This window comes from Vipera berus (assembly GCF_964194415.1).
Source record: "Vipera berus genome assembly, chromosome: Z".
NCBI lineage: Eukaryota > Metazoa > Chordata > Lepidosauria > Squamata > Viperidae > Vipera > Vipera berus.
The window spans coordinates 56,346,388-56,370,320 of NC_138205.1; the positions used below are offsets into that span (position 1 = coordinate 56,346,388).

A 23,933-nucleotide genomic window follows, 5' to 3' on the forward strand; every position below is an offset into this window, starting at 1 on the left:
GGTATTAACAACAATAATTTGGAAAGATAAGCTGATTAAAGGATTAGAAACAAAGAAAGAGACATTTAAACTACAGGCCTACGCAGACGACTTAGTTTTTATTTTAGAAGAGCCCCTAGAGTCCGGAACAAGACTAATACAGGTTCTGGAAAATTACAGAGATGTAGCGGGGTTGTAGATCAACAAAGACAAAACCAAAATGCTAGTTAAAACATGTCCAAATTAGAAGAAACTGAGCTAGTGGAAAAAAATAATATTCAAATATCTAAAAGGGTAAGGTACCTGGGGATCCAAGTGTCAGCAAGATGCATCACACTTAAAAGAGAAAATTACAATAAATTAATAGACCCAATCACAGTAGACCTAGATAGATGGAAAAACTTGCAGCTCTCCTTCATGCGGAGAATAGTGACAATCAAGATGAATATACTCCCTAAACTACTCTTTTTATTCTAATACGTACCAATTAAATTAGGCAAAGATTTCTTCCAAAACCTAAATAAAATTACATCCAAATTTATCTGGCAAGGGAGAAAACCAAGAATTAAATTTAAATTATTACAGAATGCAAAGGAAAGAGGAGGGCTTGGCCTCCTGAATTGGGAAAAATATTATTAGGCGGCAGCATCTGTGTGGATAAAGGACTGGATAAATCTAAGGGACAGAAAATTGTTAGCATTAGAAGGCCACAACATGCAGATAGGGTGGCATGCAATACTGTGGGACAGGAAACACAAGGCATATCAGTACTTTCAGAAACCCTACATTAGATGGGCACTAATAGAGGTGTGGACTAAAATTTAAAAATTCAATTATATAGAAATTCCCAACTACATATCAACATTGGAGATATTTATGCACCCAAAATCCATGAACTTAGGAAGAATAATTACATATAAAGATATTCTAGATAAGAATGGAGAGCTAAAAACAAGGAAAACACTATTAGAAGATGGTATAGAGCAGGAATGGTGGGCTTACTTGCAAATACAGACACGATACAGAAAAGATAAAAAAGAACCCAGGATAAAATTAGAGCATACAGAATTAGATAAAATCCTATTAGGAACAGAAGACAAAATGATAAAAAAGATATATCAATATTTATTAGAACAAGACATGTTAGAAGAATAAGTTAAAGATACAGTGCTAATTTGGAGCAAAAATGTTGGCTATACCATTGATCTAGACAATTGACAATCACTATGGGACAGGAACAGGAGGCTAACGGTAGTCACCACCTATAAAGAAAATTTATACAAGATGTTTTATAGGTGGCACCTTTCCCCCACAAGGCTAGCAAAAATGGATAAAAAACTTCACTGACATGCTGGAAATGTAAGTTACCAGGGATCTGTTATCGCATGTGGTGGGAATGTCTAAAAGCTCAAAACGTTTGGCACCTGATAAAAAATTGGCTTGAAGAGATAACATCACAAAAAATTGAACTAAACCCTGAAGCCTTCCTACTAGGGATTATTAATGATAAATTCAGCAAAGGATCTTTATACTTAGTACTGCATATTTTGACTGCAGCAAAATTGGCTTATGCTCAAAAATGGAAAAGGAAAGAAACACCCACTGAAGAAGAATTAATAAGCAAAATCCTATCCTGCGCTGAAATGGATAGGTTAACATTAGAGATCAAAAACAAAACTGAAACAGATTATTATGAAATTTGGAACAATGTGTACAAATGGCTAGAGTTAAGGAGAAACGCTGGGATGAATACTGACTGATTAGATGATAGTTTAGAAACCTTTTACAGGATAGACTTGAAAGATACTTAATCACATTGTAGACGAATGAAAGAATGTTCACTAGAAAACTCATAGATGTTATATGCACATTTTGTTACAATGTAACTTTTTTCTTTTTTTTTCTTTTCTTTTTTTTTTCTTTATATAAGGTAATACTAACAGCAATGTTGAAGCCAGGGAAGTTGTAACATGTCCACTTTTGTTTTTAATTGTATATTCAATAAAATTTGTAAAAAAAAAGATAAAGGAAATATTTTAGATATTTAAATGTGATTGAATTTAAGAAAATTATAATGGATAAAATGTTTTGAATAAGAGTTAAAGGACTAGAGAACTAGATATACTAAATGGAATATTTAGATTAAACATTTTAATTATGGTTAAAAAGAATAAGAAATCTTGGAAACATATATTAGTTTAGGAGGGATATATATTTCAAGTAGTATGTTATTTTTTATGTTTCTTTACTCTTGCTCTCCTTTCTTTTCTGTTTTTACTGTTTTGTCTGTTCCTTAAGAAATGTAAAAGTGCTGAGATGGTTCATATGGAAAAAATAGACTTAAATTTTTAAATGTAATTTTTGAGAAAATCTTAATCAGTAAAATACTTAGAATTTTGTGGGAGAAACAAATTTAAATAAGGACTGTAACAGGATCTATGATAAGGCAACCAGAATGATTGGACAGAAAAGAATGGAATGTGTGTATGTGTGTGTATATATATATATATATATATATATGTGTGTGTGTGTGTGTGTGTGTGTGTGTGTGTGTGTGTATTTGTATGTATATGTATATATGTATGTATATGTATATATATATATATATATTTTCAACCCCCTGCTAAGGCAGGAAACCCTATACCATTTCAGGCAAATGGCTGTCGAGTCTCTTCTTAAAAGCTTCCAGTGTTGGAGCATTCACCACTTCTGGAGGCAGGTTGTTCCACTGGTTAATTGTTCTAACTGTCAGGAAGTTTCTCCTTAGTTCTAGGTTGCTTCTCTCCTTGACGAGTTTCCATCCATTGCTTCTTGTTATCTATCAAAACAACAAGAATTGTTTGGGGAAAAGAGGAAATCAACTAAAATCATTCTGTCGATTAAAATTATTCTGTCGATTACAGATTATAGAAATCAATTGTTAGTGATTGTTTAAAAAATGTAAACCCAGCCAACACACTGTTCACCAATTATTAAGTGATTTATGTTAAAAAAAACCCAATAAATTATATTACAAAAAAGTGACATGTGACTATTTTTCACATTGCAGCATCCCCATGGTCATGTGATCAAAATTCAGCTGTTTGGCAACTGGCCTGTATTTATAAAGATTGCAGTGTCCAAGGGGTCATGTGATTGCCATGTAAAACCTTCCCAGCTGGCTTCCAACAAGTAAAGTCAATGGGGGAAGCCAGATTTCCTTAATGACTGAATGATTCACTTAATGGCAATGATTCACCTAACAACCATGGCAAAAAAAGAGGTAATATTGGGTGCAATACTCTTTAACAATTGCCTTGCTTAGCAGCAGAAATTCTGAACCTCATTATGGTCATACTTCAAAGATTACAAGTTTCCAGGTTACTTTTGCAACTTTCTTTACAAGAAAAGTCAATAAGAAAACCATGTTACTAATTAAAAAACTGCAATGATTCAACTGTGGCAAGAAAGGACTTAAACTAGGACAAAACCCACTTAAAACTGCTTTAGCAATGAAAATTTGGGCCTCAATTGTGGTTTATAAGTGGAGAATTTACAGATGCAGATTGAACTGAGAAAACAAGAATTAAAGGAAAATAATTACAGCACCTATAAGACTATAGATAACAAGGAAAATAACCTTTTCAGAGAAATGCAGGATCGATTGTTAAGGTGACAAGGGGTAAAAAATATTTTAAGTCCACAGAAGACAGATAATATTTGGAAGTGACTTAGATAGCTTATTCACTGAATTATACGTTAGCAGGAAGAGGAACAGCATAACACGATTCACATGATTCTGTTATAGTCAATCTCAATAAAACTAGTTTTAACCTTCCGATAGAGTTGAGCCAGTTGGGTGTAGTAGTTAGTGTATCAGGCTAGAAAGTGGGAGACTGTGAGTTCTAGTTCCCCGCTGGTATAAACGCAGCTGGGTGTTTGGGACTTGTTACTCTTTCTCATCCCTAGAACTGAGGCAAGGACAAACCACTTCTGAAATCTTACCAAGAAAATTGCAGTGAATAGTCCAGGTGGTCACCAGGAGTCGAAACCTCAAAGAAGAAGAAGATTATAGATCTCCTGAAAGAATTTTTGCATCTGAATGCAGAATAGCTATAACAGCTATGGCAAAATTCTGAGTAGCAATAAATGAATATTAAATTATATATTATAATTACATTAGTTTTACAGCCAAAGTAGACTTTGGATTCTCATATTTCTTATACTTTTGTTTATTAAAGAGTACAGACATATGATTGTGGGGAGAGACTAGCTGATTGGTTTACAAAGTTTCTCGGTCGACAGTGTCGCCTGATTAGACAGAGTTCAAACTTCAAAAGAAATTCTTCTAAGAAGAATAAAAAAGGTAATTATTTTGTATATTTATTAGAGAATAATATTGCAAATATTAAAGACATTAGAGCTAGATAATGAGTTATAAATAAAAATCCAATCACCATAATAATATATGGACATATTTTTAGGATTTCTAAAATATACTTAGGAGCAATTTACTTTAATGTCTCTAATTTACCTCAGTATTAATGTACAGCATATTATGTAAGCAAAATGTTTCCAATTAATGAAAGGCTGCCCTATTTGCAAATTGTGACTCAATTGTGGTATTATGTATAATGGAACTGAACATAGACGTACCGAAGGTGAAAATGTATTTAATAGATGGCTTCAAATAGAGAATATTTAAATAGAAGCAATATTTATGTTTCACTATTTGAGTTTAGTAACTAGAAGCCCTGTAGTAGAAAATAGATTTTTTAATTTTCACTATTTCTGATAACACTTTATACTGTTTGTATTTTAGAAGAGACTCTAGCTGCAGTTCCTTCACTTTCCTTAGTAAATGAAGCACAGTATCTCCTGATAAATATGACAAGTATTTTACAACTGAGAGAACAGGTTACTGCAAGGTAAGTACTCGGTTTTCTAAAAAATAAAAAAGCAAATTTCTTTGCCTTGTGCATTTTATGCCATTTTAATAACCAAGATATTTTGGTCCAAGATACTTAATTCAACCATGCAGAGTCTGTGGGATCTGACATTTTTATCAACATAAAAACAGCTTGTATCACAATAAAGCCCCTTTTAAGACTGACAAATACAAAAAGGGAGGAATTTGCATTACAATACTGTCACATTGCTTTCATCATTTGCCCTCCTCTAGGCACCTTGGCATTCCTGCATTATAGCTTGTTTTCATAGGAGTGGAAGACAAGAATCCTTATACCATCGTTGTCCAATCTTTTCTTGAAAACCTCCAGTGATAGAACATTCAGAACTCCAGGATACAAGCTGTTCCATTGATTAATCATTCTCACTCTCAGGGAATTCCTTCTTATTTCCAGATTGGTTCTCCCTCTGATGAGTTTTCACCCACTGTTTTTTGTCCTACCCTTAGGTGTTATGGAGAATAAATCGATCCTGTCTTCCCTGTGACACCCCTTCAAATATAGAAGGTGGCTATTAGACCTCCCCTAAGGCATCCCTTGTTAGGCTAAATACCTCTAGTTTCCTTAGCCATTCATCGTATAATTTAGCCTCCAGGCTCCTCATCATATTAGTTGCTCTTCTAGGACCACAGGATCTTTTTTATATAGTGATGGCCTGAACTAGATGCATTATTCCAAATGTAACCTAATAAGTGCAGTATAGAGTAGTAGTATCACTTCCTGTGATGTTGATGCTATCCCTCTGTTGATGCAGCCTAGGACTGCGTCAAATATTTGGGAGATGTAGCACACTGGTGACTCATAGGTACTTAAGAGGTGGCTCATCTGGGCACCTAGATCTGTCTAATAGGCACTATTGTTGAGCTACATACTGCCTATCCTATACCTGTGCATCTGTTTTTTCTGCCTAAGTGCAGGACTTTATTTTTCTTATCACCAAACTTCATCTTGTTGGATAGACCCAATGTTCAAGTCTGTCAATATTCTTCTGAATCTTGAATCTATCTTCCAGAGTGTTGGCAATTCCCCCAGCTTGGTGTCATCCACAAATTTTATTAACTCCCCTTCTGTCTCCTCACCTAGATCATTTATGAAGATATTGAAGAGTACTAAGCCCAACACAGAACCTTGAGGTATTTCATTGCATCCTTCCTTCCCCATAGATTTAGTTCCACTGAGGACTACATGCTAAGTGCAGTTGGTCAGCCAACTGAAAATCTGTCTGGTGGTGGTCCTTTCTATCCCACATTGTTCTACTTTACCAAAAACTAGGTTGTGATCTACTTTATCAAATGCCTTACTGAAGTCTAAGTATACTACAGTATATCCATAGCATTTCCTTGGTCCACTGATACAGTCACTTTATTAAAGAAGGCAATAAGGTTTATTTGAATGATCTGTTTTTAACAAAACCATGCTGACTGCTAGTAATCACCTCATTTATTATTAGGTGGTTACAAAACTGCTGCTTGATTTTCTTTCTAGGATTTTCCCAGATATTTATATTAAGCTGATTGGTCTGTAGTTTCCTGGGTCCAGTTTCCCTCTTTTTGAAGATTGGGACTGTTATATACTGGGTTCATTGCTTGAGGCAAGTGAGTTCAGCAAGAATCATTCTTTATTTGCTTATAGGAACTGAACTGAGAAACAGTGCTACAAATGCAGCTATTTATACCCTGGCCTCTAGGTGGTGGCCAATAGTTTTAAAGCAACCTATTGCTGCTCTAGAGGCAGCCAATGGTGGTGCTGGAGATGGGTTGTCTGAGGAGCTGGGAGCCGTTAGCCAGCTTCCCTGCTTAAACAACCTTCCAGCTATTAATCCCACGTGATACTCTTTAGTAAGACAAAACCCAATACATTACATCCCTCCCGCCTAGAATGTACACACATTATAACAACAAAAGGAATGATTACAGCAATTACAAGTTTTACAGAGATACAAAGAGAAGTATGCAAAAGTACACCTTTTTCTGTTTGCTAATACAGAGGCTCTCCTGGCTAGCAGCAATTCAATGACACATACAACATTATAGCTCAGTTATTTTGGAACAAAATCTTGTAAATATGCAGGAGGCCTGTGAACCCTCGTGGAACACTTGGGAGACCCGGGCATTCCCCGGTCTACCAGCTTGCCCACCAGGCTGGGTAGACAAGGGTCCATAAGTTCAAGCGAGTCTGGCTGACTCGGAATTCTCTGGCTGGCCATTCCAGGTTGGCGCACCCCAGAGTCTAATCCTTCTGCAGAGTTAGCACAGTGGCTGTAGTGTTCTGGTTGACTTTCTCCATCAGGGGCCCCATGCTGCACTCCCGGGCTTTGCCCCTCTATGACACCTGCCCGTTGCTCTGACTGCTTGGGACCTCAGAGCATATGGATTTATTGGCCTGGCTGCCGGTTTGAGGTCTGTGGATGGGACCTGGGATGAAGTCCTCGCTTTGTGGCCGTTCTGGAAAACACTTCCTAAGCTGATCGATATGGTGATGAACGACTCACCCGCCCTCTAGGCCCACTTCGTATGAGAGAGGGCCCGACATTTTGGTGATTTTCCCTGGCACCCACAAGTTCCCATGCCCATAGTTCCAGGCCCACACCCCGTCACCCACTTGCAACCCCCTCGGGGGTCTTGGGCGAGAGGCCTCTGCTGCCACCCTGTCTGGCTGTAACCTGTCCAGTTGTGTGATTAGTCACCTCCCCCAGCGCAACTCTGCTGGGCTTTTGCCTATTGCCGTGCATGGTGTGGAATGTTGCCAGAGCAAAAAGTCGGCCAGTCTGTGGTGCCAGTCCCAGTCACTATGCACCTCAGTGATTCTTTCGTGGTGTGCACCATTTGTTCAGCTTGCCTATTACTAGATGGGTGAAATGGAGCCGATGTCGCATGCCTAATGAGGTTTGCCCTCAGGAAAGCCTGAAATTCTGCTGCAGTGAATTGAGCCCCCGTTGTTGGACACTACGATGTCTGGTAGCCTGTGCATTGCAAAGAGTTTCCTAAGCACCTGGATGGGCCTAGCAGTAAACACAAGGCCCAGGGGCCAGATGCGGCCCACGAAGTGGTTTCATGTGGCCCGCGGACCCATCCTGGAAACAGTGAGGAAATGGCCCCCACTGCCTTGGCCCTAGCCCAGGCTGGCCGGGAGCCAATGTACAATTTCATGGTGGCCATCTATGCTGAAACGCATTCAGTCTTAGCTCCACAAGGCCGTCTGGAAACATCGAGGTACCAGCCCCTGCCGCGTCAATCCCACCCCCTGGGCACGCTCTGGGGAGGTATCACCCTTTGTGAGGAATGAAGAAATGCACCATTGCCTGGAAGTGGCCAGCACATGGCCCTGCCTACTTCGGGCAGGCTAGGAGCTGGGCAGCATTGCGCTTCTCTTTAGATTCAGGCCACCTGGCTCAGCCTCTCCGCACTGTGAGGAGAGCACCCCGCTGCCTGCCAAAACCAGGCAGGCTGGGCACTGGCAGCATTGTGCAAGTAACATCGACTTTCATGCTGCTCATGGCATCCCCTCCCCCAGAGCTCACCAAGCCAGATATGTGAAGTAGGTGAGGGCCATGTGCCGGCCACTTCCAGGCGATGGTACATTTCTTCATTCCTCACGAAGGATGACGTTTCCCCAGCTGTATTTCTTGCCTGTTTTTCTCCCTCCCTCATCTCAGATATTTTCCTACCACTCTTAGGAAGGAAGGAAGGAAGGAAGGAAGGAGAGGGAGGGTCTGAGGGAAGTCCTCCCTTAGTCCTTCCCTGCTGCCCTTTCACCATCCCCTTGCCCCATCCTCCTGGCCTATCCTGGGGGGTCTCCCATCCTATTGCTAAGGAAGCTTTGGATACAAAGCCAGGTCTCCTCACATGGAGAGGGAGTGGGTCTCCCTCTTGACTTTGCTCTTGTACCCATCATAAGCAACCTGGCTAAGGAGAGCAAGCACAGCAGCAGCAGCCTTGAGGAGGTAAGTGCAGCTGGGTGCTCCCTTGGGGAAGTGGGGCTGGGCTTAGTGCCACAGGTGCTTGAGGGCTGGGCTGGGCATTTGACCTCCGTGCCACAGTCCAGCCCCCCCCCCCCCCGCATGGCCTGAGAGGAACAGTGAGGCTCCTCCAATGGACCATGCCTTGGCACTTGTCCCGGTCCCATCTCCTTCTGCCAGAGACCCTCAGATCTGCCCCATTCATGCCCAGGCCCCATAGGTACCCTTGACGCGAGTGATGTAGAGCTGGCCATGCCCACCCAGTAGGCCACACGCACTCCAGCCACGCCCACCCTGGCCACACCCACCCGGCCCCCTGAGGGCAACCGCAATGCTGATGCGGCCCTCATTGAAATTGAGTTTGACATCCCTGTTCTAGGGGATAAGATGTGGGATGTCTGTCTGTCTGTAGTGAATAACCCCAATAGCGGTTTATGGTCTGTGAAGACCGTGAAGTCCCTGCCATGCAAGTAGTCATGGAATTTTTTTACTCCAGCTACTATGGTTAATGCCTCCTTATCAATTTGTGCATAATTACGCTCTGTGGAGGACAGTGTCCTGGAATAAAAAGCAATCGGGATTTGAGTCCCATTGCTCTTCAGGTGACTTAGGACAGCCCCCACCCCTATGGGGACACGTCACACGCAAGGCATACCCACATCGATTCCTCAAAGTGAGTGATCGTGGAACTGATGGACAGTAGAGCCTTCAATTCCTGAAAGCTTCTTTCGTGAACACTAGTCCACTTCCACACAGTATTTTTGTCCAAGAGCCGGTGTAACGGCTCTGCCACTGCAGCCTTGTTAGGAAGGAATGCATGGTAAAAATTTAGGAGGCCTAGGAATGCCTGAAGCATTGGGGCTGGGTGCCATCTGAATAGCTTTTACTTTTGACTCAGCAGGGTGGATGCCGTTGGCATCAATACGGAAACCCAAGAACTCAGTTGAAGGGACTCCAATACTACACTTATTCTTCTTAAGCTTCAGGCCTGCTTCACGCAGCCTTTGGAGGACGGCTCTGAGCTTCCTTGCCAGCACCTCGGTGGACTCACCGGCGATGAGCACGTCATCGAAATCCAGCTTCTCCCACCTTTCTAAGATTTGAGAGATTTAAGGTGCTGGTACTTACCTTTAAAGCCCTACATGGCTTAGGCCCGGGATACTTGCAGGACCATCTGCTGCCGGGAACGAATTCCCATCGCCCAGTACGCTCACACAGAGAAGGCCTCCTCAGGGTACCGTCGGCTAGACAATGTCGGCTTGCGACCCCCAGGGGAAGAGCCTTCTCTGTGGGAGCGCCAGCCCTGTGGAACCAGCTCCCCCCTGAGCTTCGGATGGCCCAAGATCTCCAGTCCTTTCGCTGCGGCCTCAAAACACTCCTTTTCCACCTGGCTGACATGGACTGACAGGGATTTTAATTATGTTTACAATTTTAACTCTAATCTTTAATTTATTTCAATTTTTAATTTTAATTTACTGTACAGAGACCTTTAATTTTTGTTGTTGTTAGCCGCCCTGAGTCCTTCGGGAGATAGGGCGGGATATAAGTCCCATTAATAAAATAAATAAATAAATAATAAATAAATATAATTGGAGGTGAGAAACATATCTAATATTCCTCCTTATTTTTTGCCCACAGTGCAGTGCAATGGATTAATCAGATTTGGATGTTACACTTGTTAATTCAACACTGCTATAGAGTGATTGATAACACTGCTATTCTCCAAATTGTTTTTAGGCCTCTATTTATATAATGTGTAGATTGTACACAAAAGAGATATATGTGTACTAGAAAGTTCAGCCCATTAAATTTGCAACTAGCTGAATGTTTGCATTTGAAAATTGCTCGTAAATGGTTCTGCAAAGTGAATGGGATGCCACAAATTTCCCTGCAGTGCTATTCAACATCTTTATAAATGAGAATAAGAATAGTAGTCACATTTTGGGTGATTGGGTCCTTTCTGAGTAATGAGGGACCACCTGGGTAAGGAGGCAATGTGGGAATTCTTGCAGGGCTGCTGTGAGAAATCAGCTCAGAATCTCTAAAAACAAAATTGTTTGACTTGACTTAGAGTTGGATTCTGAGCAAACACTTTGGAAGTGACTAAGACATATCTGCGCCCTATTATCTGAAAGGAATTTGAATCAGTTGATCCTGAAGAAGTGGGCTGGGTCCTCTTGGCTGTTAGCTCACTTGTGTCCTGTATCTATGCCTCTTATGATTGATTAAGGCTTCCTGGAAGTTGGTTGGATGCAAACAGTGATGAATATCTCTGTGTTGGAAGGGGTGGTACTGTCTGCCTTGAAAGAGGCAGTGGCACTTCCTTCTCAAGAGACCATCCTTGGACTTAAGTCTGGGTTCAAGCCATGGTACAGTACTGAAACAGCATTGATCATGCTTGTGGATGACCTCTGGGGGTGACAGCTGTAGGGGTTGGGATTGTGAGGCACTTTTTGCAGTTGCTCCTTTCCTTTCTCTGTGGAAGGTTCCAATTGGTGTTTGAGGGCTTGTGTCATTCCATTCTTCTCTTTAACCTCTCCATGTTGAAGTACTAGAAATTCAACAAGAGCAGCTTACCCTCCAACTCCTGCCATCAACACTCTGATGGCATTCCATATCTCCCAGCCCTTTTCCACTCTACACCTATTCATGCAGTAACTTTAGAGAGAAAAGACAAAATATAATTGTACTTAATAGTTATTATGAAAAATACTAGAAGCCATTTTTATTTTTTTATATCTTTTTTTATATCTAGCTCTTTTTCTGTTTTCTTCTATAGGTAGTCCTTGACTTATGGTCAGTCATTTAACAATCATTCAAAGTTCCAAAGCCCAGAAAGCACTTCCAGCCATCATAAAAACGTGCGCGAGTATACACACGCGCACACACACACACACACACACACACACGAGCTTGTGATACCCCTCACAGCCCTCATGTTGCCTCCCCGGACTCGAGACTTCCCCTTCTCCACTTCCCAAGGTGCCTGACTTTACGGAGGGGAAAGCAAAGTGGACAAACGGCGTGCGCCCTCCCAGAGGACTCATCCCGTGGCAGCAGGTGGGAATCGAGGCCCACGTTCTATAGGTGTTTGTTTTGCTGATGCACACCAGGCGAAGCCAACAGAACGTGGGTGTGGAGGGAGAAAAGTGCCCACCTGACTCCCTCCCCCCACTGTTTCACAGCATTTAACTCTTTTCCATTTCTGTGATGGCCAGCCTGCCCGCCTGCCAGTCAGTTTCCCTTTCTGGGCTGGCAGAAGCGCACAGCATTGCCTGTATCGCAGGCTTAAAGTCTGAAACAGCCGGGCTGTTGGCTGACTGATTGCCTTTCTCCCCCCCACCTCATCTTTCCAGGGTTTTTTTTAACTTGTGCTTTAGAGGCAGTGTAAAGGCAAACTCCAGGAGGCATGCATGGGGCGAGTGTCTCGGTTGCCTTCCTCCCCCCTGCTCTGCTTTTTTTTTTTGCCCTTTCCTCAATGGCCTTGAACATGTGCTGAGGAGGAGCAGGGGCATCCAGCCCTTTTTCTCTCCGCCACCACTGCTGCCAGTGCCATGTTGAAATAACCATTGCTGCCGCCCTCCCCTCAAACTGCTGTGCCTTCCTTGGGCTCCCCTCCTGCGACCACGCTGCCACCACCTGTTTTCCGCAAGCAAGTGAACTGGGCAGGAGCCCAGGTGACACCAGCACTTGTGGCTTTTCTGCAGTGCACACCCAAGGGCTGTTTCATTCCTGTTCGGCCTCTTGCAGGACCCGGGCTGCCTGCACTGGCAGGAAATGCAGCACTTCTTTTTCTGCAGCGGTGGAGCACAGGCATTGCTTGGTGGCGATTCTGCGAGATGTGCCTTTGCAGCGGGTTTCCCCTTCTGTTAGATATTGGAGGTTTGAAAGGCAAGCTGCTCCCGGGGCATAAAAGTAGAGGGTCCTGAGGAGAGGCCAGGATCAGTGTGCACAGCTCCAGCTGATTGGGGTGGTAGTCGGCCTCACAGAGTCTTCAGGCAGAGATTCAGCTGGAGCTGCATAAGGCATTGCCTGGGTCCTGCTGAAGGGGAGGGAAGAGATGATATTAAAGGGTAGGACTACCTGTACTTTATTACTTTTTTTCTGTTTTTGGGGGGGTGTCACCAAGTTTTTGACATCTTGCTAGGTGACTGGTGGTACTTGAATATTGCCATATTCTAAAAGTGGTACAATTGGTGAAAAGGTTGAAAAGAGCTGTCTTATTGCACTTTTAGTTTTGTATTCCTTCCTTCCTTCCTTCCTTCCTTCCTTCCTTCCTTCCTTCCTTCCTTCCTTCCTTCCCACTTTTTCTTTTCTTTTTTTAATAAACATTTTATTAATTTTCTATTTTTACAATCAAGTACCTAATAGACAACATGATGACTGAGTCCATTAGTGATCCCATGGTACATGTAAGCTTCTTCAAACTAAATCCAATATTTCACTTTCCAATACATCCTCTCTTCTTCTGATAATAGACATTTTTCCACACTAAGCAAATACAATTCTTATTGTTGTAAGTAAATATACAATTGCCTATCAACATTTGTTACATTTTTCTAATAGTGTCAATAATATCACTTTAGAATATCTTTTCTAACCAAAGCATATCTTAATTACATTTGCACTCAATATCCATTTATTCAGTCTTTAAGTCTTTATTTTTGGGTAACCAAAAGCTTCCCTTATTCAAAGTTCTTAGCATATTCTTATTTACCTTTTCATACTAAGATATGATATTCTGATTACAAATCCTATCTAGTTACAATAATACATCTATTTCTAACCATCTATTCTTAACCATATTCAAACATCTAATATAACATCCCCTCTAATAGGTCAAAGCTTCTATTTCCTTCAGTCCTACTCTAGCTTTTTTCCTTTTCCAACTAACTTTCCAAGTCATCAAATGATTCTTCCTCTATTTTTGTGTATATTATTTGAAACAAGAGAAACAATGTAGTTAAAAGTATTTTTGGAAGAACTAGCTCATTGATATTTATTAAACAGCCTCCCTCCTTATCCAGTTCCCCACAGTTCTGTTAATAGCTTTATCTTCCTTTCCATCAGCCTTATTCTCTAGTATGCTCTGAAACCATGGTTTGTAAAATGTCTTTTCCATTTCCAATATTATCATTGTGTCTTCTAAGTCTTCATTTATCTGAGTCTGGTCATTAGTTTCTTCCTTTAGATCCACAATGTTTGTGTCAGCATTCTTTAGTTTTCCTTCTATTTTCTGGGTTGCTGGTTCCTTCTCTGTAGTTATTTTTTGAGTTTGTAGATTTAAATTAGAAAATTGTTCTTTTATCTCCTTTGTGTTATTTTTAATCTCATCATTAGTTAAAGCAATTGTTTCTTGTATTAATTTCAACATGGAGAAAATTTCTTTCTATGGTTCATCAGTATTTTCTTGGTAATATGGCAAACTGAGGCTTCTGGAGTCAGATGTTAAGGATGGTTTTTTACTATTTAGAGCTAAGTATGGAACATCCATTTTATTTTTTGTAAGTAACCTTTATAAATTTATCCAATAGACTAGCTGTTCTTAAACCTCCCCTAAACAGATATAAGTAAAATTCAATTTTTTCCTGTCCAATGAGAAAAATATCCTTTCTGTCCAGGGAGAAAAAAAGAACCATTAAAGATTGTTTAACAATTGAGATTTATAATTCATGTTCCATCATATCAGGCAATAGTGTATGTTTCTTCTACAGGAAAATAGTTCCACAATACAGTGCTTGTCTTGAAGCTACCACTTTTGCATAAAGGTTACTGACTTCCTTAAAGCCTAACAAGTACCAGGAGAGGCTTGCAGTCTCCTGATGGCCAGCTAAACACAGAGCCTTGTTTGAAAGCCTCTCCACTATTGGAACATGGCATTGGCCCTTAATCTGGCTAGGTTCTTCCACTCTGCTGGGCTCTTTTTGGCTTTTTGCTGCTTATCTGCCTTGTTTATGGATCCAGCTGGGTGGCAGGCCTCCCAGGACCTCCCCCATCCATGAGGTACCCAATGCTTGTTTAACAACTCACATGGTGACATCAGGGAAAGTGGGGGTGTCATTAAGCAAAACTGTCTAATGGTTTTCACCAGTTGTACCCCATTGAGCAGGCTATCATAGGTTGAGGGTTACCTCTAATAGCATTTGCATTAGACAATTTAAAACTTACTATTTTGTATTTGTATGTGGACTTTTTATTGTAACTCTGCCTCTAATTTGCAATTGTTCCAAAGATTAATATATACTTTTACAGTTAGACTTGTATATCTTGTCTCTATTACATTTTAAATAATAAACTTACTTTTACTAAGTTAACTAAACTGAGATTATGTCTCATTTCTGTTAAACTATTTTTTCCCCTTTGTCTCTGTGAAACAGCCTAGGTGAATCATTTCTTCCTCAGGAATTAATTTATCGATTTCGGGCCAACATTGTTATCAGAACAAATGAGCCATTTGAAGAAGACTTGTGGGATCAAATTGCCATTGGTCCTCTACGTTTCAGGGTATGGAATGGCTGTAGCTCTCTTTTGCATTTGCAAAGCCTAATGAGAAAGACAAGATGCAAGAAACCAAAAGTGATCCTAGAAAATAATATTGGTTACTTATAAAGGTTAAAACAGCAGTTTGCTTTATCTTGTGCATAGATTATAGTTCAAACTAATCTTTTTGGATCAAACAAACAGAAACTGCAAACATATCTTGCTGTTTTCTGCTGGAACTGATATTTGACAACATGTGATTCTCAACTCAGGGGTAACACTGAATCTTTAAGATTAATAGCTTTGTTTTTCATAAAATTATCTTAATCTCATTCAAAACCAATTACGTTAGTAACTGTCACTTTGGTAATTAATTCATAGGTTAATCATGTACAAGGAGTCATCAACTTACAAATTAAACCAAATCCATTTTACGCAATGGGCATTTTTTGCTGGGAACCAGAAGTAAATACCAGACACTAGCAAAAAACATCAAAAACCACAGTCATGTTATTGCAGGATGCTGCAGATAGGTGTAAAGGTGACCCTGATAACAAACGCCAAAATGTGATCAGATTACCAAGGGGTATGTTTGGCCATTATAACTTCAAAATTGTACATATCTTTTGGTAGGTCTGTCATAATTTCAAACAGTCAGTAAGTGACTGGTTGAAAGTCTAGGATTACCGTCCTATACTATGTGAAAAAGTACTGGGAATACTTGTCTAATCCTTTTTCCAATCAGTTTCACTGGATGATGCCTGATCTTAATGTTTTGAGACAAAAAAAATTCTCCTTGAAATTTCATGTTTGATTTTATACATTCTTTCAGTCAGGTTCTTTCCTCACTTTTTTCTAAGCTAAAGTGTCCCAAATACCAACTTTTGGTAGAGAAAATATTTGAATCTTCTTACAATTTTGGTTGTTGTTCAAAACTCTAGTTGAATCTGATCTACGTCTGATCTAAATCTCTGAACTTGGAATCTCTTCAGAGAGCTGAAGAAAGAATTAGACTCTCCTGTTGTCAAAATCAAAATGAACCAAAAGACATTACTCAGAAATTGGAAGAGATAAGGTATAACTACACCATTCTATGATGCAAATTGGTGCTGGGGTGATTCTGCCCCTTAATATTACCTGACATTACCTTGAAAACTGGTTAATGAATCATATTTCATTGTATCCATTACAAAATCTGTTGGGATAAAGGAAAACACTATTTTAACACTAATATAGCTAATGACAAAAGTCTTTCTCAGTTATGCACTAGAAATTAGATGAAGGCAGCATTAAGAAACAAGCAAAAAGAGATGGCAAAGACATGGTTTTTTCACTATTAGATGCAATTCAGGAAAAGTTTGCATATTTGTGTAAGAATTGAAGATTAAATGTTATGTATTACTTTTAAAAAAAATAAAAGACAATGTGTAGTCCTGAACTTTCTCCACCTCAAAAAAGCTCCAAATATCATATTTTAAAAATTGTTTCCTTTAAAATTTCAAAGCTGCTTCTTTGCATTTAGTAATTTGAGATATGCCACTTTGCAGAATAATTAGAGAAAAGTATCACCATTAGGTTCTTATGCTGAATTTTAAAAAAGGCTTTACTTTTACCAAACTAGGATAAAAATAAATAATAGAAAATACTTGTAGCTCAGTTTTACATTTTGGCTGTGGTTTGTTTTCCAAGCTTGTTTCAATATAATTTCTGAACATTTCATTACCAAAACAGGTAACATCATCAGCAAGATTTTCTTGTCCAATTCTCCTTAGCTTATAAATCTCTTGTGTGCCATTGTGGTCAGTTGGTCACAGCTTGTGTGAAAGCCCTAATAAGCAGGCATATACATAGAATGAAGGCTACTGCTAAGCTTGTAAGCCGCCCTGAGTCTTCGGAGAAGGGCGGGATATAAATGGAATTTAAAAAAAAATCTTGAAGAGAGAGACAACCAGCATAACTAGGTTTTGCAATAAATAGCCTTAGAATCTATAGGGCCTGTAGATCAACCTTGATTTGCACTTTCTAATTGTTAAGCTATTTCTCCCTTTTTTCCTCTGGTATCAAACCAAGAGTAACCTTTCATAAGGAATGACTCTTAATGAATATTGAAACGCAAATAAGCTGAAGGCTGTGAATGGCTCTGTATAAATTAGTGAAATCCTGACATCTTATTTCAAGAAAGATAAGCAGTCTCCTTAAGAAGCTATAAGCAATGATACGCTTCCCATTGCACAGTTTTGCTAGAGAGTTTCTGAGTAATCAGCCATTGATTGGACAAAGAGGAAAGTGATCAGAGAAATCAAAGATTTTTATTCAGTTTTTATTGAATTATTGGAATTACGATGTGGTCTTTGAAAACACTGTAGAACATTTGGTTCTGCAATTGGTTTTATCATCAAAGGGAATAAAAACAAGATGACATGGTTATATATTTTATTGTACTAAATATATAATTAGGGTTGCATTGAAGTTTTAAAAGCTTTAAAGATTTCCCATGTCCAGTTGTGACTTAAGGGGCACTACTCATGAGGTTAGTGCCAAGATACTCTTTAGAGAAGAGGAATATTATTGTCAGCACTACTAGTCTGAAACAGGTGCACCTGTACAAGATTTTGGAAAGGTAATAATAATAATGAGGGTTATCCTTGTTCTGCGGGCAAATTGTTCCAAATTGTTCCATTGTTCCATACAAAATGCCCATTTCTATAATTCAAGATAGGTGGAGACATCAGGATGCATTTTGTATTTCCATGGGCTGAATGGGCAAAAACTATTTGCCCTCTCAAGGCACAGGAGTTGCCCTGTGAATAATATGGAGCTTTATAGTAACATTTTCAACAGCATTCAGAAACTTAGTGATTACTCCATTGCAAGGCAGTAATGAGACTGTCACATAAGTATATGGATTATTACGTATATTTTGCATCAGCTGAAGTTTCCAAATGAAGTTCAAGGGGCAATCCCCTGTAAAGCAAATTTCAGTAAACTAAGTGTGAGATGAAAAGGGCATGAGTGACATTCAGTGGTTCAAGCTGTAATTGGACATTTCCAATTGCTCTTCTAGCAAGAACTGATGATTCAAGAGAATCCTCAGTTTGTAGCCCTACTCTGCATCTGCAGAGCAGCTGCATCTCTTAACCAAGAATCAGCAAGGTTCTCCCTTGACTGAGGGGAGTCTATTTCTCCCACTCCAGGCAGCCTCCAGGCATCTGCATTCATCATATCACCTACTCCTGCTCTAAAGGGCTATAGCTTGTAGGATCATGTGGTAGAAGTGACATGACAGCAGTCTTCCAAAATTTAAATGGCTGTCACAAAGAAGAGGGGGTCAATTTATTCTCCAAAGCACCAGAATTCAAGATAAGAAGTAACAGATCAAGGAGAGATCCAACCTAAAACTAACAAGACATTTCTTGACAGTGAGAATAATTAATCAAAGGACGGCTTGCCTTCAGATGTTATGGGTGCTACATCACTGGAGGATAAGAAGAGGTTGGACAGCCATTTGTCTTGAATGGGTTGAGGAGGGGGTTGGGCTAGAAGACCTCCAAGGTTCCTTTCAATTCTGTTATTCTGATGAGTAGTTCATAATCTTTTCTGTAGCTTGGATTAGGAATGGGAGAAAGGTCAGGCTGGCTGTCAAATGTCCTGAAGGTTTTGTCTTAATTAGGTTTCTCTTAATACCCTATTAATGGGAACATGTTGGCTCAGTGGTTAAAGATGCTCTAGCCCTCCCCCCATAGTCCAGTCAGGCACAGCCAATCCAGCACTGCCGCATGTTATGAGAAACTCTGAGGTGTTTGGACTGATAGAATTACACACTCAGGGCAAATGGCCTTGCAGATTCCAGTGCGCCAGCATGAACCAGATTCCAAACCACTCTGCTGTTCCTCAACTGTCAATCCCCCCATCCTAATTTCCACAAGAAAAGAATACTGTTTTATTGCCCCTTTGTTCCCCCCTCCATTCCCCAATCAATAGCAGAACGCTAACAAGGTGCCAAGCCGAAACTGGTGGATCTGACAGATGCTGAGCTTGTCAGCTGAAAAGCTGATAGCCTAGGTTTGAGACCCATACACAGCATGATGGGGTGAGCTCCTGTTATTTGCCCCAGTTCCTGCCCACCTAGCAGTTCAAGAGCATGCAAATGCAAGCAGGTAAATAGGTACTACTTCAATGGGAAGGTAACAGCATTACACGTGCCTTGATGTATAGTGATGCTAGCCAAGTGACTATGGAAGTGTCTTTGGACAATGCTGGCTCCCTCAGCTGAGAAACAGAGATGAGCACCACCCCATAGAATCAGACACAACTGGATAGGGGAAAGTTTTATCTTTTAATACCCCATTATCTAAGTTAGGAAAACGTAGCATTTGTCTTGAATCAAGACATATTTGACCACTTTCTGAGCTGATTCAACACCAAAATAGTTTAGGTGATCTTTGCCACAGTCCTAGCAAAAATAATTGCTAGACACTTCCTGCTAAGATTGCCCAGCATTTTTCCTGAGTAATATTTCAGAATTTTTCTGTATAAATTTCAGATTTTAGGACCATGTCACAGATGCCTGGTTATCTGCATTAATCAACAAACTGGAGAGCGAAACAAGGACTTTTTGCAAAAGTTGTCATCCATTAGAGATAGAAAGGTCAGTGTACAAGCACTGGTGTTTTAATGATCCAGTCTTCTGATCTTCTTCTTTCACTGCTTGTTTTCTTTACTGTAAAAATATTGTCTTAAACTTTTGTCATTATTTAATATATACAGTGTTCAAATGAATATTTAAGACAAAGGCGACTGGTTAAAAAAGTGGAAGAATTCTAAAGAGAATTATCATTTTACCTAATGATGTGGAAGTACAAAGAAAGAGGTAGTCCTTGACTACCTGTCCTAGCCTGGGAACACAATGTCATTCTGGAGATGGTTAACAGACTAACCCACCTCCTGCCCATGTGCATCTTGATCCCATCTTTCCCATCTTTGTTAATTTTAACTCACTTTCAATTTATTTATTATTGTAAATGTTTTATTTTGTTGTTTTAATTGATTGTAAGCCACATAGTCACCTGTAGGTGAAATGGGTGGCACATAAGTTTCATAAATAAATATACCTGAGACAACTAGAGAAAGGAACTATATACATGCAGTGACCATTTATTTATTTATTTATTTGCCTGTTTGTATAGTTTCCACACATTTCCATGTTTATTTATACTATTTCTTAACTGCCTATCTCCATCAGAGTTAAATTCTCTGTGTAAAGCTTTTCCACTCCCCCTGCCCGCCAAAAAACCCTGAAATATTCAGTTTGAGTACCACCTTCTTCAGCCATTGGATTCCTCTAATAAAACATATTGGGGAAAATTCTGGGGAATTTCTTAAATTCTCCAGATTAACCTCTGGAGGTGGTGCCATTTTTGGTCAGAAATGTGGTATCAAAAAACTAGAGAATGATAGAAATAATGAATAAGAAGGAGCCATTATTTATCTGTCATTTTGGCTGAGTGCAGGAATGCAGAAATCAAATTGAATGTGTGTGTGTTTAAATTCAGCTAGAATACATACAAAGGGAGACCATTATGTCTTTGAGTAATTATTGCCACTGCAAATATTATAATATTCAGTTAGAAAATCAGCATAAATTTAAATATGTTTAAAATAAGAATGGTTGTAAGTATCATTTGAAGTGTGAATCTTCTTTTTTATTGTTTAGTAAATTCGTCTTAGTTCCGGAATTTTATTTATCCAATCCAGGAGAACTGCAGGTTGATATTGCATAACCTATTTCATTATGGCTACTATAAGTAGACTGCAATAATCAGAAACTATTTGTTTCCATTTAATGTTTGTCCAGATTTTTGCAGTATAGTTCTGGAAGTCTTGATTTCATCATATAAGCTGATGAATGTGTTGTACCTTTTTTTCAGACTAACTTTGGAATATACCTGGAAAATCACTCTGAGACACAATTCTCCCTTTCTAATAGCTTATTAGTAGGATCTGAGATACTTGTATTAAAGAACACTACATCTTCAACCTCAACAGAAGAGAATAAATCAGTCTAAGCAGCAGAACGCTCACATTTGTTGTGAAATTTCAATCCTCAATATGGGTAGTATGCTGTGATTATTTTTGAGCAATTCTGAGTTAAATCTAATAAAATTGCATTCTTTCCTGCAATTATTATACCTTTATGTAATTCTTATATACAGGAATTATTTAACATGATGTAAAATGTAAAATTGGTTGCTTAAGAACGACTATTCTGCCCACACATCAGCATTTCCAATAAGAGCAGGGTTTTTTGTAGTAGATAGCATTGCAGCTTTTTGGATCCTGATTTAGTAGAGCTTCTTAACTTCCTAATGAGTGCCCCTAGCCATCCTGTTATGCTTTGGTATACTCTGCCCAGTTTTGATTTTTCCACAGCCATCCCAACCAAAATACAACAGGAAGAAAAACAAATGAAAGCAAGGAGACAACAGCAGATGGTAGCAGGATGGCTATGGAAGATGAGAAGCTCTACTAAATTGGGATCTAAGAAGCTGCATTATTATTAAAATTATTCTAGCAAATGTTTACTGGAAATAATTATATTTTATTATTTTTAATAATTTTATTTTTATAATTTTATATAATAATACAGTTTTAATAGAACAATATAAGATATACAAACTGGAAGAAAAGAAAGAGAGAAAAATGTAAAGAAACAAGGAAAAATAGTATAAAAAGAAATCCCCCCTGTCCTTAAGAAAGATATTTCCCCTCATCATGGCAAGTATTAGCAATGGCATAATCTCTTCTTAGCTAATAAATATAAAATTTTTCATCCCATAACCCATCTTCTTCTTCCATCCAATTACAGGCAAAAAATCCAAAACTGTTTAAGATTTTAACATTAACATGTATAAAATTTAACTTTCTACATCACAACTATTAGAAAAAATAATTAAAAGGTTCCAATATTGTAATGTGTAGATCAGGGTGTCAAACTGGTGGCCCGTGGGCCAGATGCGTCACACACAGGGCACACCCACCCTGGCTCTGCAAAGGCAAAAAAGTCACAAACCATCACGATACATTATGTGACGTGATCGAGTTTGACACCCGTGGTGTAGATAGGCCTCAACTTATGACCAATCATTCAGTAACTGGTATTACAATAGAACTCAATCAAATTTTATTATGATCATAAACCAGCATAGGAAGGGTAGAATACAAACAAGTAAGAATTTGAAGTTAAAAAAATACAAAATACACAAAATTAAAAAACTATAACATATATGTAAAACCAGCAATCTAAAAAAATTATATAGGGAGATAACAATATAATACAAAACACTCAACTAACAAATCATTAAGTCAGGTTTGAGGCATAGGCCATCATTTGACAGATTTTTTTCACTGCTGCACAAAACCTAGCAACACTGTATTGATGAGATAAGATTAGTAGAAATGTCTATAGTATAAGCACTGTATGCTTTATTATTTCTATACACAAGAGTCCAGGTCACAGAGGTATTGGCCCTTCAGATGGAAATTTTTCCTGTATCTGCCCTCAAGAAAAGCTCAGAAGAATGGATGAAGGCCCTCTGGTGGCTCCGTACTTCAAGATTGAAAAAGTGTATAATGGGCAAGGCAAAATACCTTTTGTATTCACTGTCAATAAAGGTTGGGGGCCTGGCTAGGTCAAGTTGGAGCTAGGTGCCTTCTATATCCTATTTAATAAGAGCTGTGGCCTGATCATATGCAATGCTGAGTAGAATTCTTGGAGAGAAGCCCTACATTTAGATTTTAATTGCCCCTGCTTTATTCCTTGTGTTGTAAGTCATTCCTCATAGTTAAGGGGTGAGGCCAAGAGGAAAAAGGATAGTTTGAGACAGTAGTTGAGTATGATCATCCAAACTTTGACCTGTTTCCATGGACCTTTTTCGAATGCCAGGGTTGTATTAGAAACACATTTGGGGATTTGAAGGGTCGACCTTAAAATTTGGATTGAACAAATTCTAATGATTGTAAAGTTGTAAAAGTGGCCCGGTTGGGCACCATAAAGAAGTTAAGCTATTGACATGGCTTTGAATAGTTTGAGTGTTCCTAATATATAGAGGCCACCTCAACACAAATTTTTACTCTCACAAACTTGCAGATAGACAAGAGGTGGCTTTTTTCCCTTACCAGATAAATTTCAAAATCAATGCATTTAACTCATCAAAAAAAAATATCTCTAATTTTATAGGTATTGTTTGGAATAGGAAAAGTACTTTTGGTAAAATATTCATTTTCACTGTCACTATTCTTTCCAAGATTGATAATTATAAATTTTTCCATGTTTCCAAATCTGATTTTATTTGTTTTAATAGTTTAAAATAGTTACCTTCTTTTAATGTCGCACAGCTTGATGTTAAGTATATCCCCAGGTATTTAACTTTAATTTTCTGAAGATTTTTTTTTCCTGACAGTTGATTTTTTTTCTTTTTCTGTAAGGTTTTTAACTATCACTTTAGTTTTATCTCTGTTTATTTTTAATCCTTCTACTTCTCCAAATTCTTCAATCTTTGTCAATAATTTAG

At 39.0% G+C, this 23,933-nt stretch overlaps 1 protein-coding gene across 1 annotated transcript in view; it reads left to right on the forward strand.

The window, feature by feature from the left end:
* The window catches only part of MOCOS (molybdenum cofactor sulfurase), a gene marked incomplete at its 5' end in the record, with an annotated part of 151,329 nt that extends 129,893 nt beyond the window's left edge, over positions 1 to 21,436 (forward strand). Inside the window, 5 exons of the mRNA XM_081343490.1 lie at positions 4,200 to 4,324; positions 4,781 to 4,886; positions 15,261 to 15,387; positions 19,907 to 20,011; positions 21,291 to 21,436. Coding sequence (XP_081199616.1) covers positions 4,200 to 4,324; positions 4,781 to 4,886; positions 15,261 to 15,387; positions 19,907 to 20,011; positions 21,291 to 21,428 — 601 coding nt within the window. The 3' untranslated portion in view covers positions 21,429 to 21,436. The remainder of the gene's footprint in view (positions 1 to 4,199; positions 4,325 to 4,780; positions 4,887 to 15,260; positions 15,388 to 19,906; positions 20,012 to 21,290) is intronic.
* Between the last annotated feature and the right edge of the window lie 2,497 nt (positions 21,437 to 23,933).